General features: G+C 58.2%; 1 protein-coding gene across 6 annotated transcripts; it reads right to left on the bottom strand.

Annotated features, from left to right (window-relative positions):
• Positions 1-1,840: 1,840 nt before the first annotated feature.
• On the bottom strand, positions 1,841-27,576 carry FAM221B (family with sequence similarity 221 member B). Of its 6 annotated transcripts, none has more exons than XM_084628040.1 (6): positions 26,912-27,576; positions 24,113-24,256; positions 23,788-23,898; positions 22,352-22,555; positions 21,079-21,198; positions 1,841-1,925 (listed from the first exon to the last, which is right to left on the bottom strand). In XM_084628040.1, the coding sequence occupies exons 1-6, from the start codon at positions 27,525-27,527 to the stop codon at positions 1,885-1,887; spliced, it is 1,236 nt and encodes a 411-aa protein (XP_084484166.1). In that variant the 5' UTR covers positions 27,528-27,576; the 3' UTR covers positions 1,841-1,884. The 6 variants fall into 6 exon arrangements, with proteins under 6 accessions (XP_084484166.1, XP_084484164.1, XP_084484167.1 ...); XM_084628038.1 differs by having other exon boundaries at positions 1,841-2,069; XM_084628041.1 differs by lacking the exon at positions 24,113-24,256 and having other exon boundaries at positions 1,841-2,069.
• Positions 27,577-27,847: the final 271 nt, after the last annotated feature.

A 27,847-nucleotide genomic window follows, 5' to 3' on the forward strand; every position in this document is an offset into this window, starting at 1 on the left:
GTTAGTAAGTAATCTAGCTAGAAATGTGTTAGAGTTCCTTTTGTTTAATGGCTGGTAAAATACGTGGTGCTGGATGGAATGTAGATTCCTGCTTTTGTGTCTTTTTGTAACTTAAGGTTTTGCCTAGAGGGATTCTTTGTGTTTTGAATCTGATTACCCTGTAAGGTATTTACCATCCTGAGTTTACAGAGGTGATTCTTTTATCTTTTTCTTTCATTAAAATTCTTCTTTTAAGAACCTGATTGCTTTTTCATTGTTCTGAAGATCCAAGGGTTTGGGTCTGTGTTCACCGAGGCAAATTGGTGAGGATTTTTATCAAGCCTTCCCCAGGAAAGGGGGTGTAGGGCTTGGGGGGATATTTTGGGGGAAGACGTCTCCAAGTGGGCTCTTTCCCTGGTCTTTGTTTAACATACTTGGTGGTGGCAGCATAGGGTTCAAGGCCAAGGCAAAGTTTGTACCTTGGGGAAGTTTTTAACCAAAGCTGGTAAGAATAAGCTTAGGGGGTCTTTCATGCCATGTGGATAGCTCAGTGGTTTGAGCTTTGGCCTGCTAAACCCAGGGTTGTGAGTTCAATCCTTGAGGGGGCCGTTTAGGGATATGGGGCAAAAATTGGGGATTGGGCCTGCTTTGAGCAGGGGGTTGGACTAGATGACCTCCTGAGGTCCCTCCCAACCCTGATATTCTATGATTCTATGCCGGTCCCCCCATCTGTACTTCAGAGTGGGGAAGGAACCTTGACAGCCCTGCAAGCTCTTCCCGCCTGGCAGTACTGAGCCCTGCGGCCATGCTTCACCCCCAGGGACCCGGCGGGAGGCAGCGTCGCCCTTGAGGTGGGAGGTCAGAAGGGCCCATTCGCTCACCCAGGTGACAGCCCAGGGCCCCGCACGCAGCTACCCAGCGCAGCCTGAGCTCCTCCCTGGCCTGGGCGCTTCACAGCTTGTGTGTGTCGCTGGTCAGGCGGGGCCTGAGGCAGAGCTTGGTGGGGTCCCCTCACTTAGTGGGGTGAATGGGTGACCCCTGCTGCCTCTTCACCATGAGCCCTGGGTGGGCCAGGCCAGCCTCCCGGCCTCAGCACCAGAGCGGGTCCCAGGTACCCTCGCTTGCGGCTGGGGCATTTGCGCAGCATCAGCACCTGTGATTTGGTCTGCAGACAGACAGCCCTAGCCCTGAGACCCCCCCCTGCCCCGACCATCCTGGGCCCCAGGAAGACCCCAGCCCCAGAATGCCCCTGCCCTGAGACCCCCCCGACCATCCTGGCCCCAGTGAGACCCCAGGCCCAGAGTGCCCCAACCCTGAGACCCACCCCAACCATCCTGGCCCCAGTGAGACCCCAGGCCCAGAGTGCCCCAACCCTGAGACCCACCCCAACCATCCTGGCCCCAGTGAGACCCCAGCCCCAGAGTGCTCCAGCCCTGACCATCCCCATGACAGCTGACGAGCAGGGTGGAGCTGGGGGCTGCAAGCCCGTTCATCCTGCCATCTGGTGCAGTGAGAGCTGCTGTGGGCCCCCCCATCCATGGGTCCCGGCCACGCTGGGGCTCTCTGACAAGCTGTAGGGGTCACACTCCCCCTAGGCCAGCTCTCCGTGCGTCGCGGGGGAGCCTTGCCGTGGGGTTAACGGCCAGGCTGGGAGCACGCGGCAGCTCACACAGGCGCCGAGCGGCTCCGGGCTGGACCGTTGGGCTGTGCCCGGAGTTGGTGCTCAGCCTCCAGGCTGGCAGCACACAGGGCTGCTCCCAGGGTATCGCCCCCACCTGGCTCGCTCGCTCTGTCCCCCCTCCATCCCTCATGTGTGGCGCTCCCCAGCCCAGAGATCTGCCCCACGTCCGACCTCCACACGTGCAGAGCCAAGTCCCTTTATTGGTGGCTGCCCCGGGGCTGGCCTCACGCCTTCTTGCCGCTCTGCTTGGCTGGGCTTCGCAGTCCTGGGGAGGGAAAAGGCAGATCGTGTGAGGATGGGGCAGGGAGCTCCCCCAGCGGGGCCTGGGGGGCAGAGCTGTGCCCCGGGTGTCCCGTCAGGACGGTGTTCCGCAGCTCAGGCATCTCGGCAAAGGGCAAGTAGGCTTCTCCTGGGGGCAGAAGAGAGAGGCAGGCATGGGACGGAGGCCACAGGCTGGGGGTAACACAGGGAGGATGAGGGCCCTGGAGAGGGCTAGAGGCATGGAATGGGGGCTGCAGGGCATGGGGGTAACAGCAAGGGGCGGGGGCCATGGCAGTGGGGGTAACATGAGGAGGAATGGGGAGTCATGGGGAGGGGCGGGAGGCACGGCGTGGAGGGGAAAGACAGGGACATGGGACGGGGGCCACGGGGCATCAGGGTAACTCGGGAGGGGGAGGCGGTAACAGGTAGGGTTGCCAGGTGCCCGGTGTCTGGTCAAAAAGGGACCCGAGCAGTGTCCGGTCAGATGTACGGACCGGACACCAATAGTTCAGTTACTGCTGGTGTGGGAGGAGCCAGGTCATCAACCCACCCCAGCCCCTGTCAGCCGGGACCACCTCAGATCAGAGCAACGGGCCCGTCCGGCCCAGGGTCATCCCCCCCACCCAGATCAGACCAATGGGCCCCTCCAGCCCAGGGTCCCCCCCAGATCAGACCAATGGGCCCCTCCAGCCCAGGGTCCCCCCCAGATCAGACCAATGGGCTCATCTAGCCCAGGGGTTCCCACCCCCAGAACAGATCAATGGTCCCACCCAGCCCAGTGTTCTCCCACCCCCCCCGAACAGCCCAATGGGTCCATCCTGGCCCCACAGGAGGGGCGCCCAGCTCTCTGAGCTTGGCCAGGGGGGTTCAGGGGAATCATAGAATCATAGAATCATAGAATATCAGGGTTGGAAGGGACCCCAGAAGGTCATCTAGTCCAACCCCCTGCTCAAAGCAGGACCAATTCCCAGTTAAATCATCCCAGCCAGGGCTTTGTCAAGCCTGACCTTAAAAACCTCTAAGGAAGGAGATTCTACCACCTCCCTAGGTAACGCATTCCAGTGTTTCACCACCCTCTTAGTGAAAAAGTTTTTCCTAATATCCAATCTAAACCTCCCCCACTGCAACTTGAGACCATTACTCCTCGTTCTGTCATCTGCTACCATTGAGAACAGTCTAGAGCCATCCTCTTTGGAACCCCCTTTCAGGTAGTTGAAAGCAGCTATCAAATCCCCCCTCATTCTTCTCTTCTGCAGGTTAAACAATCCCAGCTCCCTCAGCCTCTCCTCATAACTCATGTGTTCCAGTCCCCTAATCATTTTTGTTGCCCTTCGCTGGACTCTCTCCAATTTATCCACATCCTTCTTGAAGTGTGGGGCCCAAAACTGGACACAGTACCCCAGATGAGGCCTCACCAATGTCGAATAGAGGGGAACGATCACGTCCCTCGATCTGCTCGCTATGCCCCTACTTATACATCCCAAAATGCCATTGGCCTTCTTGGCAACAAGGGCACACTGCTGACTCATATCCAGCTTCTCGTCCACTGTCACCCCTAGGTCCTTTTCCGCAGAACTGCTGCCTAGCCATTCGGTCCCTAGTCTGTAGCTGTGCATTGGGTTCTTCCGTCCTAAGTGCAGGACCCTGCACTTATCCTTATTGAACCTCATCAGATTCCTTTTGGCCCAATCTTCCAATTGGTCTAGGTCCTTCTGTATCCTATCCCTCCCCTCCAGCGTATCTACCACTCCTCCCAGTTTAGTATCATCCGCAAATTTGCTGAGAGTGCAATCCACACCATCCTCCAGATCATTTATGAAGATATTGAATAAAACCGGCCCCAGGACCGACCCTTGGGGCACTCCACTTGATACCGGCTGCCAACTAGACATGGAGCCATTGATCACTACCTGTTGAGCCCGACAATTTAGCCAGCTTTCTACCCACCTTATAGTGCATTCATCCAGCCCATACTTCCTTAACTTGCTGACAAGAATACTATGGGAGACCGTGTCAAAAGCTTTGCTAAAGTCAAGAAACAATACATCCACTGCTTTCCCTTCATCCACAGAACCAGTAATCTCATCATAAAAGGCGATTAGATTAGTCAGGCATGACCTTCCCTTGGTGAATCCATGCTGGCTGTTCCTGATCACTTTCCTCTCATGCAAGTGCTTCAGGATTGATTCTTTGAGGACCTGCTCCATGATTTTTCCAGGGACTGAGGTGAGGCTGACTGGCCTGTAGTTCCCAGGATCTTCCTTCTTCCCTTTTTTAAAGATTGGCACTACATTAGCCTTTTTCCAGTCATCCGGGACTTCCCCCGTTCGCCACGAGTTTTCAAAGATAATGGCCAGTGGCTCTGCAATCACAGCCGCCAATTCCTTCAGCACTCTCGGATGCAACTCGTCCGGCCCCATGGACTTGTGCACGTCCAGCTTTTCTAAATAGTCCCTAACCGCCTCTATCTCCACAGAGGGCTGGCCATCTCTTCCGCATTTTGTGATGCCCAGCGCAGCAGTCTGGGAGCTGACCTTGTTAGTGAAAACAGAGGCAAAAAAAGCATTGAGTACATTAGCTTTTTCCACATCCTCTGTCACTAGGTTGCCTCCCTCATTCAGTAAGGGGCCCACACATTCCTTGGCTTTCTTCTTGTTGCCAACATACCTGAAGAAACCCTTCTTGTTACTCTTGACATCTCTGGCTAGCTGCAGCTCCAGGTGCGATTTGGCCCTCCTGATAACATTCCTACATGCCCGAGCAATATTTTTATACTCTTCCCTGGTCATATGTCCAACCTTCCACTTCTTGTAAGCTTCTTTTTTATGTTTAAGATCCGCTAGGATTTCACCATTAAGCCAAGCTGGTCGCCTGCCATATTTACTATTCTTTCGACTCATCGGGATGGTTTGTCCCTGTAACCTCAACAGGGATTCCTTGAAATACAGCCAGCTCTCCTGGACTCCTTTCCCCTTCAAGTTAGTCCCCCAGGGGATCCTGGCCATCCGTTCCCTGAGGGAGTCGAAGTCTGCTTTCCTGAAGTCCAGGGTCCGTATCCTGCTGCTTACCTTTGTTCCCTGCGTCAGGATCCTGAACTCAACCAACTCATGGTCACTGCCTCCCAGATTCCCATCCACTTTTGCTTCCCCCACTAATTCTACCCGGTTTGTGAGCAGCAGGTCAAGAAAAGCGCCCCCCCTAGTTGGCTCCTCTAGCACTTGCGCCAGGAAATTGTCCCCTACGCTTTCCAAAAACTTCCTGGATTGTCTATGCACCGCTGTATTGCTCTCCCAGCAGATATCAGGAAAATTAAAGTCACCCATGAGAATCAGGGCATGCGATCTAGTAGCTTCCGTGAGCTGCCGGAAGAAAGCCTCATCCACCTCATCCCCCTGGTCCGGTGGTCTATAGCAGACTCCCACCACTACATCACTCTTGTTGCACACACTTCTAAACTTAATCCAGAGACACTCAGGTTTTTCTGCAGTTTCGTACCGGAGCTCTGAGCAGTCATACTGCTCCCTTACATACAGGTGGGAAGGTGGGAGGTGGCGGGAGTGGGGGGTGGTGTGGGGCTGAGGACACGGGGTGGGGCCCCAGTCTGGAGCTGAGCTTTGCAGAGTGTGTGTGACACGGGGATGGTGCCCCACAGAACTACACAACGCCCCATGTGGACGCTCTGACTCTGGCATGAGTGGCCTTCCGGCTTAGCTTCAATCCCTCCCAAAGGGACATCAGAGAAAGCCAGGGCAGAGGATGTAGGAAAACGCTGTATTAATTTTATGGACAATATAAGTGTGCCTCAGTTTCCCCACTCACTCTGTACTGTAACCCTCTGGGAGTGAAGGGGTAAATTTATTTCCTGGGACAGGGACAGGGTAGGAGGCAGTCGGCTAGCTGAGTTGGGGAATGGTGTTTCCTTGACGACAGAAAGGATTCCCCTCACTGGCTGGGAACTCCTGGTGGCCAGTGGCCCTGGGGCGTGGCACACTCCAATGCCATGGGAGGGCTGATGAAGCAGGATTTTTGGGTAATATTTTTATGAAGCCAATGTGTGCCTCAGTTTCCCTCTCTACATTATATTGTTACTCAGTGGGAATAAAAGGGTTAACGCTGCCCCTTGCCCAGCATGGGGGACACGGGGCAGGGGGGTCGCCTCCTGTTGGGGTGCAATGAATCGGGTCCTTACGGAACCGGCTGGTATGACGATGTGATGCAGCAGGGAGGGGGAAGCGTTGACCTGGGAATGTGCCCTGGGGATGGGAGATCTGAGAGCCTGTCACCTGAGCCAGGAGGGGGAGGGGGAGGTAACACCTCTACCCGGGAATGTGAAGACAGGCTGCAGGAGGGAGCCTGCTGCGGAGGTTTAGTTTTCAGTTTGGGGCTGGGTGGAGGAACACAGGGAACCCCAGGGCTGGGGTCTAAGCACCCTGCTCCCCCAGAAGGACTTGATTGAGGGGTCCTGGGTGTACCCACAAGCTCTGTCTTGGACTGTGTTCCTGTTGTGCAATAAACCTTCTGTTTTACTGGCTGGCTGAGAGTCTCAGTGAATCCCAGGAAGGGGGGTGCAGGGCCTGGACTCCCCCACACTCCGTGACAACTGGTGGCAGCGGTGGGATGTACTGCACCCCGTGAATGGCGCTTCCTGCAGTAAGTGACTGGGGAACAGTAAAACGAAGGGGGATTGACGGGGACCAGGTGTGCTGAAGATTCAGAGAGAGACAGTTTCAGGGGGCGGTTAACCCCTGGGAGTGTGTGACCAGAGAGAAGGACTTTTGCAGTAACAGGGTCCCCCGGGGGATTGCAGCGAGCGGTCCCAGGGGCGGAGGAGTCTGCAGCTCGACCCTAGCAAAGAGGTGGTGACCTCAAGAAGGGCTGGCACACTAAGGGCTTTTCCTGGAAACCGTGGGAAGCTGCCCGGCCTGCGAGTGGCCAGCAGGGAGATGTACGCTAAACGCCTTAAGAGCGACCTGGTGGAACTGTGCAGGCAGAGGGGGCTGCGCATCAGGAGGTCCACCAAGGAACAGCTGATTGCCCAGTTGGAGCAGAGGGATCGCTTGGATGACCCGATCCCTGTCCCTGAGGGAAGATCCCTGTCCCTGAGGGAAGCCGCCCGGTGGACGCAGCGTGGGCCCTGGGGCCTGACCGGGCTGGGAGGGGTCATACTGCTGCCGAGGACATAGAATCATAGAATCATAGAACATCAGGGTTGGAAGGGACCCCTGAAGGTCATCTAGTCCAACCCCCTGCTCGAAGCAGGACCAATTCCCAGTTAAATCATCCCAGCCAGGGCTTTGTCAAGCCTGACCTTAAAAACCTCTAAGGAAGGAGATTCTACCACCTCCCTAGGTAACGCATTCCAGTGTTTCACCACCCTCTTAGTGAAAAAGTTTTTCCTAATATCCAATCTAAACCTCCCCCACTGCAACTTGAGACCATTACTCCTCATTCTGTCATCTGCTACCATTGAAAACAGTCTAGAGCCATCCTCTTTGGAACCCCCTTTCAGGTAGTTGAAAGCAGCTATCAAATCCCCCCTCATTTTTCTCTTCTGCAGGCTAAACAATCCCAGCTCCCTCAGCCTCTCCTCATAAGTCATGTGTGTGACGAAGTGGGACTGTTCTTAATGTTTCCTCTGAATAGTGTGGGGGTGCCTCAGTTTCCCCTAGGCAGTTCTTAAGTATCTAGGTGGTGGGGTAAGGGTGTATGATCATTGCAGAGCCCTAGAGGGCCAGTGTGTGCAGGAGTCCGGACACAGAGAATGGCCGACACCCTGTTTCCTGGCAACTGATGGCCTGGGCCCTTCCCCCCTGGGAGGTGAGAGCTAAAGGGTTGGAGAACAAAGGAATCAGGTGACCACCTGGCCCGGGAAAGGGACAAAGCCCAGAGGAAGAGGGGCTGGAGGGAGTTTCAGTTTGGGGCTGGCTGGGACATGGAGTGAAGTGCAGACGTGGTCGTCTGGCTCACTGCCCCCCAAAATGGACCCAGCTGAGGGGTCCCATTCTCTGCACCTGCAAGCTCTGTGTTAGACCATGTTCCTGTCGTCTAATAAACCTTCTGTTTTACTGGCTGGCTGAGAGTCACGTCTGACTGCGGAGTTGGGGGGCAGGACCCTCTGGCTTCCCCAGGAGCCCCGCCTGAGTGGACTCACTGGGGGGAAGCGCACGGAGGGGCAGAGGATGCTGAATGCTCCGAGGTCAGACCCAGGAAGGTGGAAGCTGTGTGAGCTGTGTGTCCTGAAGACAGGCTGCTCACAGAAAGGCGACTACCCCAGAGTCCTGACTGGCTTCATGGGGAGCAGTTCCAGAGCATCGCCCAGGGACTCCGTGACAACGTGTTCCAGACCCCTAATAATTTTTGTTGCCCTTCGCTGGACTCTCTCCAATTTATCCACATCCTTCTTGAAGTGTGGGGCCCAAAACTGGACACAGTACTCCAGATGAGGCCTCACCAATGTCGAATAGAGGGGAACGATCACGTCCCTGAATCTGCTCGCTATGCCCCTACTTATACATCCCAAAATGCCATTGGCCTTCTTGGCAACAAGGGCACACTGCTGACTCATATCCAGCTTCTCGTCCACTGTCACCCCTAGGTCCTTTTCCGCAGAACTGCTGCCTAGCCATTCGGTCCCTAGTCTGTAGCGGTGCATTGGGTTCTTCCGTCCTAAGTGCAGGACCCTGCACTTATCCTTATTGAACCTCATCAGATTTCTTTTGGCCCAATCCTCCAATTTGTCTAGGTCCTTCTGTATGCTATCCCTCCCCTCCAGCGTATCTACCACTCCTCCCAGTTTAGTATCATCCGCAAATTTGCTGAGAGTGCAATCCACACCATCCTCCAGATCATTTATGAAGATATTGAACAAAACCGGCCCCAGGACCGACCCCTGGGGCACTCTGCTTGACACCGGCTGCCAACTAGACATGGAGCCATTGATCACTACCCGTTGAGCCCGACAATCTAGCCAGCTTTCTACCCACCTTATAGTGCATTCATCCAGCCCATACTTCCTTAACTTGCTGACAAGAATACTGTGGGAGACAGTGTCAAAAGCTTTGCTAAAGTCAAGAAACAATACATCCACTGCTTTCCCTTCATCCACAGAACCAGTAATCTCATCATAAAGGGCGATTAGATTAGTCAGGCATGACCTTCCCTTGGTGAATCCATGCTGATTGTTCCTGATCACTTTCCTCTCATGCAAGTGCTTCAGGATTGATTCTTTGAGGACCTGCTCCTGGTCCATCTTGAGACCCTTCCTACCTAGGCCTGGGGGAGGGGTTGGGGGAAGCCCAGCGAATACCGAGGGCACCCTGACCCTGTCAGCCAGCAGGGGATCCTCCCGGCAGAGCTCCCCATCCCCAGAGCGGATGCGGCTGGAATGGGAGAGGGAGATGAAAATGAGGGAGCTGGAGGATCATGAAAAACAACGTCAACATGAAGAGAAACAATGTCAACATGAGCAGGAGGAGAAGGAGAAACAACGTCAACATGAGCAGGAGGAGAAGGAGAGGGAACGTCAGGAGAAGGAGAAACAAAGACAGCATGAACTGGAGCTGGCCAGGCTGAGGAGCAGTGGGGCCCCGGCTGTGGTGAGTGAGGGGGGACCCAAGACTGCAAGGAGCTTTGATAAGTGCTTCCTGGCCCAGCGGAAGGAGGGGGAGGACATAGATAGCTTCCTGATGGCCTTTGAGAATGCCTGCGAGATGCACAGGGTTGACCCTGCAGACCGGCTCCAGTTTCTCACCCCCTTACTGGACCCCAAAGCCGTGGAGGTGTACAGCCGAATGACAGGGGCGGAGGCAGGGGACTATGAACTGTTCAAGCAGGCCCTGCTCCGTGAGTTTGGGCTGACCCCCGAGATGTACCGGAGAAGGTTCCGGAGTCAGCGTAAAACGCCTGAGGTCACCTACCTACAACTGGTCAACCGGATGCAGGGGTATGCCCGCAAGTGGACAGCTGGGGCCCGAGCTAAAGAGGACCTGCTGGACCTAATCGTACTGGAGCAACTGTATGATCAGTGCCCTTCCGACCTGAGGCTGTGGCTGGTGGACAAAAAGCTCGAGAACCCCCAGCACGCAGGGCAGCTGGCCGACGAGTTTGTGAACAGTCGGTCAGGGGGTAGCCGGGAGGAGTCCCAAAACAACAGGCCCCCCACCCAATGCAGAGAGAGAGTCACCATGAGGCCTCCCAGCGGGGAAATAGGGAGAACCCCCTCCCACGGGGAACGCCTAGCATCGAGCCCCTCTGACCCGCTCGATGGGACCAACGTGACCTGAGCTGCTATCATTGTGGCCAGAGGGGCCACGTACGGACCCAGTGCCCCGGGCTCAGGGACAAACTGAGCAGACCCAACCTACCCAGGGTTAACTGGGTAGGGACCCAGCTGGACGAGGGGCAGACGGCCCAGGAAAGGGGGCCTACCAGTTTACCACCTGCTCAGGAGGGAAGAGTACCCCAGGCCAACTCCGCCAGAGGGCTGGAGGCTCTGGACTCAGGGTGCTCAGTTTACAGGGTGGGCGCGGGGCTGTCCCTCCGGAGAGAGTGCCTTGTTCCCCTGGAGGTGGATGGGAGGAAGGTCAATGGATACTGGGATACGGGCGCAGAGGTGATGCTGGCCCGGCCCGAGGTGGTGGCCCCAGATCGGGTGGTGCCCAACACCTACCTGACCCTGACAGGGGTGGGCGGGACCCCATTTAAGGTGCCCGTGGCAAGGGTACACCTGAAATGGGGGGCCAAGGAGGGCCCCAAGGATGTGGGGGTACACCACCATTTGCCCACTGAAGTTTTGATGGGGGGAGACCTAGAGGACTGGCCAAGCAAGCCCCAGACCGCCCTGGTTGTGACCCGTAGCCAGAGCCGGCGAGGGGCACTGCGCCCCGACTTTGGGGAGGGTACCACACCGGAGGCTCAGGACCCTACCCTGGTGGGGAGGGAGCGCCGAGGGGCACGGCTCAGAGAGGCTGTGGACTCAGACCTGGCCACTGAGGGGGAACCGGGCCCCGTCCCTTCCCCAGCCGCTGAGTTCCAGGCCGAGTTGAGGAAAGATCCCTCCTTGCGGAAGCTCAGGGACCTGGCCGACCTCAGTGTGGGACGGACCATGAGGAGAGGCTGCCAGGAGAGGTTCCTGTGGGAGAAGGGGTTCCTGTACCGAGAATGGGCTCCCACAAGGGAAGTAGAGTCCTGTGGGATCCGGAGGCAGCTGGTGGTCCCCCAGAAGTATCGCCGCAGGCTCCTGTCCCTGGCCCATGACATCCCCCTCGCAGGGCACCAGGGAATCCGGCGCACCCGGCAGAGGCTGCTACAGAACTTTTACTGGCCCGGGGTCTTTACCACGGTCCAGCAGTATTGCCGATCCTGTGACCCCCGTCAGAGGGTGGGGAAGGCCCGGGACAAGGGGAAAGCAGCTTTGAGACCTTTGCCCATCATAGAGGAGCCTTTCCAGAAGGTGGCCATGGACATCGTGGGGCCTCTCAGGAAGACGACCCGGTCGGGGAAGAAATACATTCTGGTGGTGGTAGATTTTGCCACCCGCTACCCCGAGGCAGTGCCCTTAGCTTCCATTGAAGCAGACACCGTGGCCGATGCGCTCCTGACCATTTTCAGCCGCGTGGGGTTCCCCAAGGAAGTCTTGACAGACCAAGGCTCCAACTTCATGTCGGCCCTGCTCCGGTGCTTGTGGGGAAATGTGGGGTCCGGCATGACTGGGCCTCAGCTTATCACCCCCAGTCCAATGGGCTGGTGGAGAGGTTTAACGGGACGCTAAAGATGATGCTGAAAACCTTTATGAACCAGCACCCGCAGGATTGGGACAAGTACTTACCTCACCTGCTGTTCGCGTACAGGGAGGTGCCCCAGGAGTCTACCGGATTTTCGCCTTTCGAACTGTTATATGGAAGGACGGTGAGGGCCCCCTGGACCTGATGAGAGACGAGTGGGAGGGGAAGGCCACTCCCGATGGAGAGTCAGTGGTGGAGTATGTCCTGATCTTCCGAGAGAGACTGGCTGAACTCATGGGCCTGGCCAGGGAGAATCTGGCCAGAGCCCAGAGGAAGCAGAAGGTCTGGTATGACCGCACGGCGCGGGCCCGTGCCTACGCCACCGGGGATCAGGTGATGGTTCTCATCCCCGTGAGAAAGAACAAACTACAGGCCGCCTGGGAGGGCCCTTTGAAGGTCGTCCAGCAGCTCAATGAGGTAAACTACGTGGTGGAGCTGTCGAACCGGGCGCACCACCGTCGGGTGTACCATGTGAATATGATGAAGCCATATTATGCCAGGGGGAAGGTGGTGTTGGCCGTGTGTGGACAGTGGGAGGAGCAGGGAGATGACCCTTTAGTAGATCTATTCCCTGGGACCAGAGCTGGTTCCCCCCTGGAAACAATTCCCCTCTCGGATCAGCTAACCCCTGCCCAGCAAACTGAGGTCAGGGGGGTGCTGCATCCGTACCGACAGCTGTTTTCCAACCAGCCTGGACTGTGGAAGTATAACACTGTATAAGTATAACATTGTATAAGGGGACATGCTGGATACATGGTATATGAGAGGGCATGCCAAAACGTGTTACAAAGTATCTGAGGGAGCACAGGTAGGGACAGTTAGCTTTTGAATGGAGAAGCAATTAAGATAGAGCCAGCACGTCGAAGAAGCAGGCATCAGAATGGAAGGTGTGAAGGGCAACTAGTTAAGTTAACTGGAAGCTGTTAAAGGAGATTGTTAAGGATGGCAGGTAATTGAAGATATGTGACTGGTCTCAGGGATCTCGAAGGGTGGTGACTAAAATCTTTTTCTTCTTTTGTCTGTAACTTCTCTGTAACTTGTTCTCCAAAAACTGTATAAATTAAGAGACACAAGCCCCACTCGGGGGGCTCACTTCTAAATGTATTAGCAGAGCAGCTTTGCTAATAAAACAGAGTGGTCGGATAAACTGTGAGTCTGAGTCAAACTTTGACAACTGGGAGGCCCCAGTGAGATGGCAAGCGGCTTCACTGAGGCTGTGTGATCCCTAACTGCCTTGCAGGACGATCGTGACAGCCGGCGCCTGGACGCTTAGTCCAAGCGATCCTCCACAAGACAGAAAGGTACACAGCAGCAGCGCAGTCTACGCCATTGAACTTGTTCGTTCCCACTCTCTTCGGGTAGGGGTCTTTGGACCCAGCTTCTGGAATCAGACGTCTCAGGTAATTATTATTTTTGTGCTTTAACCGGTTTGAGGACTGTCTTGTCTTTGTGTCTATCCGTCTTCCCCGTGGTGTGTGTGTGAATCTGGGAGCCATCTCTGTCTGGAGACTGGCTGACCAAGGGATCCCCGTCCCCACGGTCTGAATAAGTGGAATCTGCACAGCTGCAGCCGCACCACGCCTTGGGTATAACCCCTGGTGTGAAAGCAAGGGCTGTTGAGGCCGTAGCCTGTGGGCTCCTTTCTGTGTGTTGCACCGGGCACCGCTCTGCTGAGCCCGAATTTCCTTCTTGTGTGAGTGCTGTGTGAAGTCCTCCTGGATGGATAATCAGAAGTCTAAGGTAGAACAGTTCCCGAAGGGAACTCCAGCTTATTTTATGTATTTTAGGAGGGGTCCGGACTCTTGTAGGTTTCTTGAAAAATGGTCCAAATTAGCTCTAGAGAACCCCAAATTACAGTGGCCACTGTTAGGTTTTTGGGACAAGGATTGAGTGGACGCTTTAAAAAGCAAACTCATCCTCCCAAAAACCAAATTGGAGAGAGGAGAAGCAGACTGCTTCATGCAGTGGTGGGAAGAGGCAAATCGTAGATGGACTGAGTCAAAACTCACCTCTCTTCAAAATTCTATCAAAAAACTAACAGTTCAATTGGATGCAGTCTCTCCCACCACTAGTCTGAGCGCTCCCCTTTGCCCAGTCCTGTGCAATGATCCAGATCAAACCCGACCCCCACCATACTCCTGCGCAAATCAGAAATCAGAAAAGGAAAAATCTTCAGTGACTACAGATAATGAAAGTGAAGAAGATACCCTCATTGGCCTCGCAGCTCTGCAAAATATTATGAAGAAGAAATCCAAAGCAGACTGCAAAGATTCTCTTGACATCTCTTCTTGGAAAAGAGAACCTGATGGGAGGTTAATGAGAGACTCTGATCAAACTGTTGTGGCACCCTTACGAGTCCTTAAGATGGGAGAAAGTGAGTCCATATGGGATTATAAGCCTGGACTCGTATGGAACTTTTATCTATAGTTAAAAGTTTTCCCAAACCACAGGAAAACTCTGTCAAATTTGCTGAGGAGTTTCTGTTAATCTGTGAAACCTATGAACCCTCTGAGACAGATCTCCTCCAACTCTGTAAATTGTTAGCTCCTGCCAGTTATTATGAAAAATGGTTGGCTGCCGCAGACTGGCCAGCTGAGGCACGCCACTCAACCACAAAAAGTACTGGCCCAGATTCGGCATACAGAGACCGGTGTATGGCTCTTTGGAAGCGCCTGCATCAAGCCATTCCCAAAGTGTGGTCTCCTAAAACAAACTGGACAGCAATACGTTGCTGTAAGCAAGGGCAAGGAGAAAGCCCAGGCGACTATAGGTCCCGGCTAATTGATATTTTCCTACAACATTCAGGAATACAAGAGCCCAGTGTAAATGGGCAGGGGGCCTTGGCACACGCATTTGTTGATGGTCTTCTCCCTGCCACAGGCAGCATGTTAAAACGAATAAGTGTGGGATGGGAGACTGAAACCATGGACAAATTGCTGGCAGTAGCAGAGCATCGCCACCGCACTTTAAAAGGATAGGAGGAACAGTCCTCCCAAAAGTTAATGGCTCTGCAGATACAGCATTATTCAGGACTAAGCCGACCACACCGGGGACAGGGACGGGGTTGCGGAAGGGGGCGGGGGGCTGGATTAACTGGGGTTTGTAACTACTGTAAACAGCCTGGACACTGGAAAAAAGAGTGTCCAAGACGACCTAATAATTGTATGGGAAATCAAGTGAACCCCCACTGGTTCCTCCAGCTGATCCCCAACCCTATTTTTCACCCCAACAATGACGGGATGCTGGGGAACCTCACAAAGTTTTAGCTCCCTTATTACCTCTGTCCCCTACTGGAGAATGTGCCCTGACTGTAAAATGATCTCTCTCTCCGTTTCCTTGTTGATACTGGAGCTTCTCTTTCTACAATCCGCACCACTGACTTGCCTGAGGTTCCCCGATCTGGAAAATCTGTGTCTGCTGTTGGCATTACAGGGATCCCTACCTCTTTTCCCCTCTCAAAACCTTTGTCTGTTCAGGTCGGTCCCCTCTCTGAGGAGCATGCATTCCTCCTCTCTGATTCCACCCCGCAAACCTTCTGGGACGGGACTTGCTATGCAAACTTGGCTGTACTATTTACTGCTCACCTCTCCTCTGCTCGCCTCACTAGGTGTGAACTTTTGCTGCTTTCAGCCTCACATATCACTAGTAAGCGCTGCTCCCGGTTAAACCCTGCTACCCTCCTTCCTTTACCTAGTGATGGTGAATCCCATGACTGCCCTGCAACTGTCTCTGCTATCACTGTCCCGCGCCCCGACCTTTCAGATGTAGCTCTCCCTAACTCTGACCTGGTATTATTCACTGATGGGTCCTGTTATAGAAATGACCAAGGCCACCTTCTTGCAGGGTACGCTGTGGTCTCTCTCTCTGAGACCATAGAAGCTGCGCCCTTACCCTCTGTGACCTCTGCCCAGGTGGCTGAACTGATTGCTCTAACCCATGCCTGCTTTCTAGCCGAGGGGCTCTCTGCCACTATTTTTACTGATTCTCGGTATGCCTTTGGGGTTGTGCATGACTTTGGCACCCTCTGGCAGGCTCGAGGTTTTCTTACCTCTACTGGTACCCCATCAAGAATGGCCCCTACATTGCCGCCCTCCTGTAGGCAGTTTTACTACCGTCTGCCTTGGCAATTGTTAAGTGTACTGGCCACTCAGCGGCAGACACCGAGGTGGCAAAAGATAATGCACTTGCTGCTGCTGCTGCAAAACATGCTGCCACTATAAAACCTTCACCAGAAGCGTTTCTTGGTCCCCTCTCTGTCTCTGTAATGCCACCATCCCTGTCTCATCTCGCTCAGCTCCAGGATTCTGCCCCAGAAACACAGAGAGACTCCTGGAGTGCTTTGGGTTGCTCTTTGCAATCTGATTCCCTTTGGCCATCGCCCACCGGTACCTTTGTAGCCCCCCTCTCACTCTACCCGTCTCTAGCCGCCCTGCTACATGGTGTTTCGCATGTCGGCAAGAGGGGATGGTCTCTGCTATGAGTAAGGCGGGGTGGTGGGCTCCCCATTTCAGCCCCTTTGCAACCCGCCACTGTGCCGCTTGTGTTACTTGTCAAAGCCACAATGTAGGCAAATCTGTAAAAGTAACACAAGGGTTCTGGGGTTTGCCTCAAGCACCTTTCCTACACTGGCAACTTGCTTTTGTACAAATGCCAAAGTGTCAGAAATATGAATTCATTTTAGTTATGTCTGTTTTCGGGTTGGATTGAAGCCTTTCCCTGTCGCAAAGCTGATTCATTGTCTGTTGCAAAATGTCTGTTAAACCACATTATCCCTACCAAGGGAATTCCTGCCACTTTGTCTAGTGACCGGGGAACACATTTTACTGGAAAAATTGTTCAACATCTAAACCAGGTCACCCACCTGTTGCACTGCCTTTACCATCCACAGAGTGCAGGGGCAGTTGAAAGGCGAAATGGTGTGCTTAAAAATAAGCTGGCAAAAATCTGTAGTTCCACAGAGTTAAACTGGCCAGCTGCTTTACCACTGGCCCTTATGGAAATTCGGTCATCCCCATCCCAGAGACACAAATTGAGTCCATTTGAAATCATCATGGGACGCCCTATGCGAACAATGGCTACTATTACCCCAGCCCCAGACCTAAACCCAATTCACACGCTCCTCCAGTACTGCAAAGGGTTAATGCAAGCGGTGAGCTCCTTCCATTCGCAGGTGCGAGCAGCTTGGCCGAGGGAACCCACCTCTGCTGCCTGTCACACTCCTGAGCCTGGTGAGTGGGTCTGCCTGCGGCACCACCTTCGGAAGCCCGCCTTGGAACCCCGGTGGGAGGGTCCGTACCAGGTACTGTTCACCACCCAGACAGCAGTGAAATTATCCAGCATCGCTGCATGGATCCACGCCCCACAGTGTAAGCCAGCGCCACCTCACGGGGACCAAGCACCTCTGCAAGACCACGCCGAACCAGCTTCAACCCCAGAAGACAAAGAGGAACAGCCTGCAACCCCTTACAATCTGCGCTCTCGTAAGGGTTGCCAGAAGCAGAGGGTAAGCAGGCAGCAGGACCCAACAAGTTGCAGTGGGGGAGGTTTAGATTGGATATTAGGAAAAACTTTTTCACTAAGAGGGTGGTGAAACACTGGAATGCGTTACCTAGGGAGGTGGTAGAATCTCCTTCCTTAGAGGTTTTTAAGGTCAGGCTTGACAAAGCCCTGGCTGGGATGATTTAACTGGGAATTGGTCCTGCTTCGAGCAGGGGGTTGGACTAGATGACCTTCAGGGGTCCCTTCCAACCCTGATATTCTATGATTCTATGATTCTATGAACAAACAAGAAGCAGTAGTGAGCCTAGCGCCTGCTGCCTGGTGGACGTAAAACCGTGACTGCGGTTCCCTCGAAAGGGGTTGTCGGAACCAGAAAGGGTCCTGCTTCCAACATGTGTCCTTTGAGAAGCTTAATCCTCAGCTCCTGTATCCTGAGGGTCTGGGGAATCCAGAGTGCTACTCTAATGTTGTTAAATGTCACCAGTGAAAGTAATGAAAAAGAATGATTGATGTATGGAATCCAGTAAGTCATTGGTCATGGGCGTAGCCTTGACCAAAAGGGGGGATTGTGGAAGTATAACATTGTATAAGGGAACATGCTGGATACATTGTATATGAGAGGGCATGACAAAACATGTTACAAAGTATCTGAGGGAGCACAGGTAGGGACAGTTAGCTTTTGAATGGAGAAGCAATTAAGATAGAGCCAGCACGTCGAAGAAGCAGGCATCAGAATGGAAGGTGTGAAGGGCAATTAGTTAACTGGAAGCTGTTAAAGGAGATTGTTAAGGATGGCAGGTAATTGAAGATACGTGACTGGTCTCAGGGATCTCGAAGGGTGGTGACTAAAATCTTTTTCTTCTTTTGTCTGTAACTTCTCTGTAACTTGTTCTCCAAAAACTGTATAAATTAAGAGACACAAGCCCCACTCGGGGGGCTCACTTCTAAATGTATTAGCAGAGCAGCTTTGCTAATAAAACAGAGTGGTCTGATAAATTGTGAGTCTGAGTCAAACTTTGACAGGACGCACTAATCTGACTGTCCACCGGGTGCAGACAGGGTCGCACCCGCCGATAAGATGCTCCCCCTTCCGAGTCACAGGGAAAACTGCTCAGGACCTGGAAAGAGAGGTCCGGGACATGCTGGCTTTGGGGGTGATCCAGCCATCCGCCAGCCCTTGGGCCTCGCTGGTGGTGCTGGTCCCCAAAAAGGACGGGTCGGTCCGGTTCTGTGTGGACTATCGGAAGCTCAATGCCATCACTGTATCTGATGCCTACCCCATGCCCAGGCCGGACGAGCTCCTAGACAAGCTGGGAGGAGCTCGGTACCTCACCACCATGGACCTTACAAAGGGCTACTGGCAAGTGCCGCTGGATGCAGATGCCCGACTGAAATCGGCCTTTATCACCCCTCTGGGGCTCTATGAGTTCCTGACCCTGCCTTTCGGCCTCAAGGGAGCGCCGGCCACCTTCCAGCGCCTGGTGGACCAGCTACTGAGGGGGATGGAGAGTTTTGCCGTGGCGTATATTGATGACATCTGTGTCTTTAGCCAGACCTGGGAGGACCATGTGTCCCAGGTTAGACAAGTGCTGGACCGACTCCAGGGGGCTGGGCTGACTGTAAAAGCGGAGAAGTGCAAGGTGGGGATGGTGGAAGTATCTTACCTGGGCCATCGAGTGGGGAGCGGCCGCCTAAAGCCGGAACCAGCCAAGGTGGAGGTGATCAGAGACTGGCCCGCTCCCCACACCAAAAAGCAGGTCCAAGCCTTTATTGGGTTGGCAGGATACTACCGAAGATTTGTGCCCCACTTTAGCGCCATAGCCACCCCCATCACTGAGCTGTGCAAGAAGGGGAAGCCAGACAAGGTGGTCTGGACTGAGCAGTGCCAGGAGGCTTTCCGGTCGCTGAAGAAGGCTCTGGTCAGTGGCCCAGTTCTGGCAAACCCAGACTTTGACAAGACCTTTGTGGTGTTCACCGACGCCTCAGTACACAGGACTGGGGGCGGTGTTAATGCAGGAGGATGAAAAGAGGGAGAGACACCCCATCGTGTACCTGAGCAAGAAGTTGCTACCCCGGGAGCAACACTACGCAGCCATCGAGAAGGAGTGCCTGGCCATGGTGTGGGCCCTCAAGAAACTAGAGCCCTATCTCTTCGGGCGGCACTTCACCGTCTACACCGACCACTCTCCCCTGACCTGGCTGCACCAGATGAAAGGAGCCAACGCCAAACTCCTGAGGTGGAGCCTGCTCCTGCAGGATTACGACATGGACGTGGTCCACGTGAAGGGAAGTGCCAACCTGATAGCGGATGCGCTGTCCCGGAGAGGGGGCCCCGAACTTCCCCAGGTCACCGGTCACAGTGACCCCGCTCAGTTCAGTCTCGAAAGGGGGAGAGATGTGAGGATGTGACGCAGCAGGGAGGGGGAGTGTTGACCTGGGAATGTGCCCTGGGGATGGGAGACCTGAGAACCTGTCACCTGAGCCAGGAGGGGGAGGGGGAGGTGACACCTCTGCCGGGGAATGTGGACGGAGGCTTCAGAAGGGAGCCTGCTGGGGGGGTTTAGTTTTCAGTTAGGAGCTGGGTGGAGGAACACAGGGAACCCCAGGGCTGGGGTCTAAGCTCCCTGCTCCCCCAGAAGGACGTGATTGAGGGGTCCTGGTTGTACCCACAAGCTCTGTTTTGGACTGTGTTCCTGTTGTGCAATAAACCTTCTGTTTTACTGGCTGGCTGAGAGTCTCAGTGGATCCCAGGAAGAGGGGTGCAGGGCCTGGACTCCCCCACACTCCGTGACACGGGGCTCAGCATGGGGGGGCCACACCGCCTCCCCATGTACAAAGAGCAGGCCCAGTGCCTAGTGCTGGAGGGGGCTGTGTGATGAAGTGGGACTGTTCTTAATGTTTCCTCTGAATAGTGTGGGGGTGCCTCAGTTTCCCCTAGGCAGTTCTTAAGTATCTCGGGGATGGGGTAAGGGTGTATGATCATTGCAGAGCCCTAGAGGGCAGGTATGTGCAGTGGTCTGGACACAGAGAATGGCGACATCCTGTTTCCTGGCAACTGATGGCCTGGGCCCTTCCCCCCTGCAAGGTGAGAGCTAAAGGGTTGGAGAACAAAGGAATCAGGTGCCCTCCTGGCCGGGGAAAGGGGAAAGCCCAGAGGAGGAGAGGCTGGAGGGAGTTTCAGTTTGGGGCTGGCTGGGGACAGGGAGTGAAGTGCAGATGTGGTTGTCTGGCTCCTGGCCCCCCAAAATGGACCCAGCTGAGGGGTCCCGTTCTCTGCACCTACAAGCTCTGTGTTAGACCATGTTCCTGTTGTCTAATAAACCTTCTCTTTTATTGGCGGCTGAGAGTCCCGTCTGACTGCAGAGTTGGGGGGCAGGACCTTCTGGCTTCCCCAGGACCCCGCCTGGGCGGACTCGCTGTGGGAAGCGCACGGAGGGGCAGAGGAGGCTGAATGCTCCGAGGTCAGACCCAGGAAGGGGGAAGCTGGGTGAGCTGTGTGTCCTGCAGACAGGCTGCTCCCCGAGAGGAGACTTCCCCAGAGTCCTGCCTGTCTTCGTAGGGTGCAGTTCCAGAGCATCGCCCGGGGACCCCGTGACAGGCTGTGCAGGGGGAATGGTGCGGGGGGGCAGGGGCCAGACATGCCTGGGGCTCCGTGCCAGCTACTCTGTCCCAGGACAGGCGTGTCCCTGGGGCTACGCCGGGGGTGACAGCGCTGCCATGGGGCAGGGCAGTGGGGGTTCTCCCCAGCGTGATAAGCCCTGGGGCTCCAGGGGTGACTGAGCTGGGGGCCGCACTGCTATGGGCCAGACCCTATGTGCTGCCATGGGAGCGAGGGGGGGAGAGGCCAGGCATGTGCACCCCCCACGCTGCGCATACCAAAGGGCCGGCCCCCTTTTCTCCGAGTCTCGGCCGTCTCGAAGAAGGTCTTGTGCTCCTCCCAGCGCCGGTCGCAGGCCGCACACAGGAAGTTGGACTCAAAGCAGACGCACCAACAGCCTGTGTAGGGAAGGGCAGGGCTCAGCCCGGTGGGGATTCAGGGCCCCTGGGTTTTGGCCAGAGCATCCGAGAGTCCCCAGCACCCTCCCTCCCCCTCCCCCTAGCACCGGCAGCCTCCAGCCAGAGCACACCCAGCCACAGGCACCAGGGAGACACTTTCTGTGCACACGGTTGGCAGGAAACGCCCAGGGGACATGCAGTGACAGCTCACGTGCACACACAGACACCCCACAGACACACACACACACAGAGTGACAGCCCACGCGCACCCCCACCCCCACATGTACACACACAGTGACAGCCTGTGACGAAGCGGGACTGTTCTTAATGTTTCCTCTGAATAGTGTGGGGGTGCCTCAGTTTCCCTATGCAGTTCTTAAGTATCTAGGGGGTGGGATAAGGGTGTGTGATCACTGCAGAGCCCTAGAGGGCAGGTGTGTGCAGGGGTCTGGACACAGACAATGGGTGACACCCTGTTTCCTGGCCACTGATGGCCTGGGCCCCTCCCCTGCAAGGAGAGAGCTAAAGGGTTGGAGAACAAAGGAATCAGGTGACCTCCTGGCCCGGGAAAGGGACAAAGCCCAGGGGAGGAGGGGCTGGAGGGAGTTTCAGTTTGGGGCTGGCTGGGACATGGAGTGAAGGGCAGACGGGGTTGTCTGGCTCACTGCCCCCCAAAATGGACATGGCTGAGGGGTCCTGTTCTCTGTACCTACAAGCTCTGTGTTAGACCATGTTCCTGTCGTCTAATAAACCTTCTGTTCTACTGGCTGGCGGAGAGTCCCGTCTGATTGCGGAGTTGGGGGGCAGGACCCTCTGGCTTCCCCAGGACCCCGCCTGGGCGGACTGGCTGTGGGAAGCGCAGGGAGGGGCAGAGGAGGCTGAATGCTCCGAGGTCAGACCCAGGAAGGTGGAGCCGGGTGAGCTGTGTGTCCTGCAGACAGGCTGCTCCCCGAGAGGAGACTTCCCCAGAGTCCTGCCTGGCTTCGTGGGGAGCAGGTCCAGAGCATCGCCCGGGGACTCCGGGACACAGCCCGTGTGCATACTACCCACACACACGCACACGCACACACAGTGACAGCCCACATGTCCACCCCCCCGGCACGCACACGCTCTCTGCCCCGCGGCCGCACGCCCGGCCCGTAGCTGCCCCCACCTGCGGCTCGACAGGCGCGGCGGGCGCTGGGCGCGTGCTCCTCGTGGCCGTGCTGGCAGCGGCACGTGGCCTGCCAGGTGGAGGGGTCGAAGCCAGCTCTCCTCCTCAGCCAGAACTCGCCCACGTCCTCGGGCCGGGAGGGGATGAAGATGAAGCTCTGGCATTTGCAGCTGGGCACGATGCAGGGCATCCGCGCCCGCGTCTCTGCAGAGCAAGTGCCCGTCACCCCTTGGGCCACACACAGCAAGCCCTCCCCACCCCCGGGGAGAGCCCCAGGAACTGCCCGGGGGGCACTGCCCCATAGAACCCTGCAGGCTGGGGTGCACGGGTGCTGAGCTGGGGGCACTGCCCCATAGAGCCCCCCAGGCTGGGGGGGGGGCAGGCTCTGAGCTGGCAGTCTGGGTGTGGCAAGGGGGAGAGTCTCTTCGGGGCTTGGCTGTCTCTAGGATCCCCACTCTGCCCCAGAGAAAGCCCAGCCTTTGAACACTGCCAGGCTGCTGCTAAGGAGACCTGCCTGCTCTATGAAGGGCCCCATCCCAGCACCCCCTGCCCCACAGCCTGGGGCCCACAGAGGAGGGGACCGAGCAGCAGACAAGCTCAGAGGCAGCAGGAGGGGATTGGAGCTGGGTGTGCAATGAGGGACCCCTGCCCTGGCCCTGGGGGATGGGCACACGGGCTCCATGGGACAGAGTGGGGCTGACCCATCACTGCCAGCCTAGAGTGCACGAGGCTGGGGGGAGCAGGGCCAAGAGGGGAACTGGTGCCTGGAGAGCTCACACACTACCCCTAGTTCCTGCCAGCCCTTCCCCACTGAACCCGGGCAGCCCAGACTCCCGACACAGGCCTGGTGCTTCCCCGCCTCCACCAGCCCTACCCCATGGCGCCTCACTACCCCATACTCACCAACACGGGCCTGGTGCTCCCCAGACCCCGCCAGCCCTGCCCCTCGACACCCAGGCCCCCCGTACCCCCTAGTGCCCCACCAGACCCTGCCAGCCCTGCCCAATGGCACCCCCGGGCACACGGTACTCACCAACATGGGCCTGCCAGCCCTTCTGCATGACACCTGGGCACCCCGTACCCCCTGACACAGGCCTGGCACCCCCCCCAGGCCCCACCAGCCCTGCCCCAGAGCACCCGGCAGCCCCGTACTCACCAACACGGGCCTGGCACCCCCCCAGGCCCCACCAGCCCTGCCCCAGAGCACCCGGCCGCCCCGCACTCACCAACACGGGCCTGGCACCCCCCCAGGCCCCACCAGCCCTGCCCCAGAGCACCCGGCCGCCCCGCACTCACCAACACGGGCCTGGCACCCCCCCAGGCCCCACCAGCCCTGCCCCAGAGCACCCGGCCGCCCCGTACTCACCAACACGGGCCTGGCACCCCCCCAGGCCCCACCAGCCCTGCCCCAGAGCACCCGGCCGCCCCGCACCTACCGACATAGACCTGGTGCTCCCGCAGGAGGTGCCCGCAGAAGCACTTGGAGAGCTCACCCACGCGGAAGCAGTCCCACAGATACTCGGGGCAGCGCCAGCCGATGTAGAGACCTGTGGGCAGGAGGGGGTCAGCCCTGCCCAGGATCCTCCATCTCCTGCGCTGGTGGCCCCAGCCAGGTCCTGGGCTCCCGAGTTACATGCTGCGCCCCCTTAGTCCCAGGCTAGGCTCCCTGGCCTCTCCTGAGCCCCCCAGCTCCAGCCCGCGGGGCTCGGCGCCATTCCCCAGCGAGCAGAGGGGTCCTGTGCCCCCCGAGAAGGGCCCTACCTGTCTGCATGGCCTTGAGGGCCGCCTCCCTCTCCAGGTGGAACAGCTCCTGCACCTCCCTGCCGAACTGCTCCCGGTGCATGGCCTTGGCCACCGCCACCAGCTCGGCCCTCCTGGCCGGGACGATGGGCCGCACCGAATAGCCTGGGCAGAGACGGGGCGGGGTGAGTGGGCAGGGGCAGCCTCCCCACCTGGGACCCTCCCCGACCCATGGGGCCTGGCCCGGCTCTCTGAGCCCAGGCTCTGCATGGGACTGACTGCCCGGAGCCCCCACTCAGGGTAGCAGAGCTGGCAGCCAGCCCACCCTGGCTCTGCCGGTGCCCCTCACTTCCAACCCACACCCCACTGCTAGCCGCCCTGGGCGCCCCATAGTCCTGCCGGTGGCCCTCACTTCCAACCCACATCCCCCTGCTAGCCCAGCCCTGGGCTCCCCACAGTCCTGCCGGTGGCCCTCACTTCCAACCCACATCCCCCTCCTAGCCCAGCCCTGGGCGCCCCATAGTCCTGCCGGTGGCCCTCAATCCCAACCCACATCCCCCTGCTAGCCCAGCCCTGGGCTCCCCACAGTCCTGCCGGTGGCCCTCAATCCCAACCCACACCCTGCTGCTAGCCCAGCCCTGGGCGCCCCATAGTCCTGCCGGTGGCCCTCACTTCCAACCCACACCCCGCTGCTAGCACAGCCCAGGGCTCCCCACAGTCCTGCCAGTGCCCCTCAATCCCAACCCACATCCCCCTGCTAGCCCAGCCCTGGGCGCCCCATAGTCCTGCCGGTGGCCCTCACTTCCAACCCACACCCCGCTGCTAGCCCAGCCCTGGGCGCCCTTCACCCCACAACACCGCTGATGCCCCTCACTCCTGACCCACACCCCGCTGCTAGCCCAGCCCTGGGCTCCCCACAGTCCTGCCAGTGCCCCTCACTTCCAACCCACATCCCCCTGCTAGCACAGCCCTGGGCTCCCCACAGTCCTGCCGGTGCCCCTCACTTCCAACCCACACCCCGCTGCTAGCACAGCCCAGGGCTCCCCACAGTCCTGCCAGTGCCCCTCAATCCCAACCCACATCCCCCTGCTAGCCCAGCCCTGGGCGCCCCATAGTCCTGCCGGTGGCCCTCACTTCCAACCCACACCCCGCTGCTAGCCCAGCCCTGGGCGCCCTTCACCCCACAACACCGCTGATGCCCCTCACTCCTGACCCACACCCCGCTGCTAGCCCAGCCCTGGGCTCCCCACAGTCCTGCCGGTGCCCCTCACTTCCAACCCACATCCCCCTGCTAGCACAGCCCTGGGCTCCCCACAGTCCTGCCGGTGCCCCTCAATCCCAACCCACACCCCCCTGCTAGCCCAGCCCTGGGCGCCCTTCACCCCACAACACCGCTGATGCCCCTCACTCCTGACCCACACCCCGCTGCTAGCCCAGCCCTGGGCTCCCCACAGTCCTGCCGGTGCCCCTCACTTCCAACCCACATCCCCCTGCTAGCCCAGCCCTGGGCGCCCCATAGTCCTGCCGGTGGCCCTCAATCCCAACCCACATCCCCCTGCTAGCCCAGCCCTGGGCTCCCCACAGTCCTGCCGGTGGCCCTCAATCCCAACCCACACCCTGCTGCTAGCCCAGCCCTGGGCGCCCCATAGTCCTGCCGGTGGCCCTCACTTCCAACCCACACCCCGCTGCTAGCACAGCCCAGGGCTCCCCACAGTCCTGCCAGTGCCCCTCAATCCCAACCCACATCCCCCTGCTAGCCCAGCCCTGGGCGCCCCATAGTCCTGCCGGTGGCCCTCACTTCCAACCCACACCCCGCTGCTAGCCCAGCCCTGGGCGCCCTTCACCCCACAACACCGCTGATGCCCCTCACTCCTGACCCACACCCCGCTGCTAGCCCAGCCCTGGGCTCCCCACAGTCCTGCCAGTGCCCCTCACTTCCAACCCACATCCCCCTGCTAGCCCAGCCCTGGGCTCCCCACAGTCCTGCCGGTGCCCCTCACTTCCAACCCACACCCCGCTGCTAGCCCAGCCCTGGGCGCCCCATAGTCCTGCCGGTGGCCCTCACTTCCAACCCACACCCCGCTGCTAGCCCAGCCCTGGGCGCCCTTCACCCCACAACACCGCTGATGCCCCTCACTCCTGACCCACACCCCGCTGCTAGCCCAGCCCTGGGCTCCCCACAGTCCTGCCAGTGCCCCTCACTTCCAACCCACATCCCCCTGCTAGCACAGCCCTGGGCTCCCTACAGTCCTGCCGGTGCCCCTCACTTCCAACCCACACCCCGCTGCTAGCACAGCCCAGGGCTCCCCACAGTCCTGCCAGTGCCCCTCAATCCCAACCCACATCCCCCTGCTAGCCCAGCCCTGGGCGCCCTTCACCCCACAACACCGCTGATGCCCCTCACTCCTGACCCACACCCCGCTGCTAGCCCAGCCCTGGGCTTCCCAAACACAGCCCTGCCGGAGCCCTCAACCCTGATCTGCAGCCTCTGCTACCCAAGCTAGGGGGTCCCCCTACTCCTGGACCCCTCAATCCCCATTCATCGCCTTGGGTGCTGGGGCACGTTTACACCCTCTTCTCCTAGCCACGCCCCTCCCGCAGCCTTTTACCTGGCAGGGCGTGGGGCTCAGGGTCGGGGGGAGATCGGCTGGGTCAGAGCCGGGAGGTTGCGCTGGTGCTGGAGGCGGCTTCGCAGCCCTGGATCCCGAGGCCTCAGCTCACCCCATCGAGGGGAGATGGGGCCCCGTGGCCCCTTCGGCCCTTGGCATTGCCGGCCCCAGCACCAGCTCTGGGTTACTCCCGGGGGTGGGGGTGACCTACCCACAACCGCTGTCTTCGCTGCTTTCTTCTTCGTGCCCCCCAGGGGCTTGTGCTTCGTCTGGGTGTGGATGTCGGTCACTTCCACCTCCTCCTGGTCCTCCTCCTCGTCGGCCTCCACCCCAGCCCCAGCCGGCTCCTCGTGGGACGGGCCCGAGGGCTCCTGGCCTGGCGGGGGGGACGGATCCGAGGGCTCCTGGCCTGGCGGGGGGGACGGGCCCGAGGGCTCCTGGCCTGGCGGGGGGGACGGGCCCAAGGGCTCCTGGCCTGGCGGGGGGGACGGGCCCGAGGGCTCCTGGCCTGGCGGGGGGGACGGATCCGAGGGCTCCTGGCCTGGCGGGGGGGACGGATCCGAGGGCTCGTCGGCCGGCAGGGGGGACGGATCCGAGGGCTCCTGGCCTGGCGGGGGGGACGGATCCGAGGGCTCCTGGCCTGGCGGGGGGGACGGGCCCAAGGGCTCCTGGCCTGGCGGGGGGGACGGATCCGAGGGCTCCTGGCCTGGCGGGGGGGACGGATCCGAGGGCTCCTGGCCTGGCGGGGGGGACGGATCCAAGGGCTCCTCGGCCGGTGGGAGCGACCAGCCCCCCTTGCCCTCCATGCTGGACTCCTCGCCCTCCATGGCTGGTTCTGCCCAGACAAAGGGTGGGCCAAGCCTGGGGCCTGGGGCCAGCTGTTGTTGGATGCTAGGTTACGGCTGTTGTCTGTTGCTAGGTAACTGCGGTGGCCGTGGTGACTCTGGGAGCAGGCCAGGGATTGGCCAGGGAGAGAACTGGGCTGCTTGATACCCCCTGACTGGCCCAGCTCTGATAGCCCCCTGGGGGACAGGGCTGCGGGGTCACAGGGGCAGCACCCCAGGTCCCTGCAGGGATGTGGGGTCACAGTGCTGGTTTCATGATTGCCCAAGGGGGAATCAGATACCAGGGTGATGGGTGCAGGAGA

The sequence above is a fragment of the Lepidochelys olivacea genome, assembly GCF_965140295.1.
Source record: "Lepidochelys olivacea isolate rLepOli2 genome assembly, chromosome: 5".
In the NCBI taxonomy this organism is placed as follows: domain Eukaryota; kingdom Metazoa; phylum Chordata; order Testudines; family Cheloniidae; genus Lepidochelys; species Lepidochelys olivacea.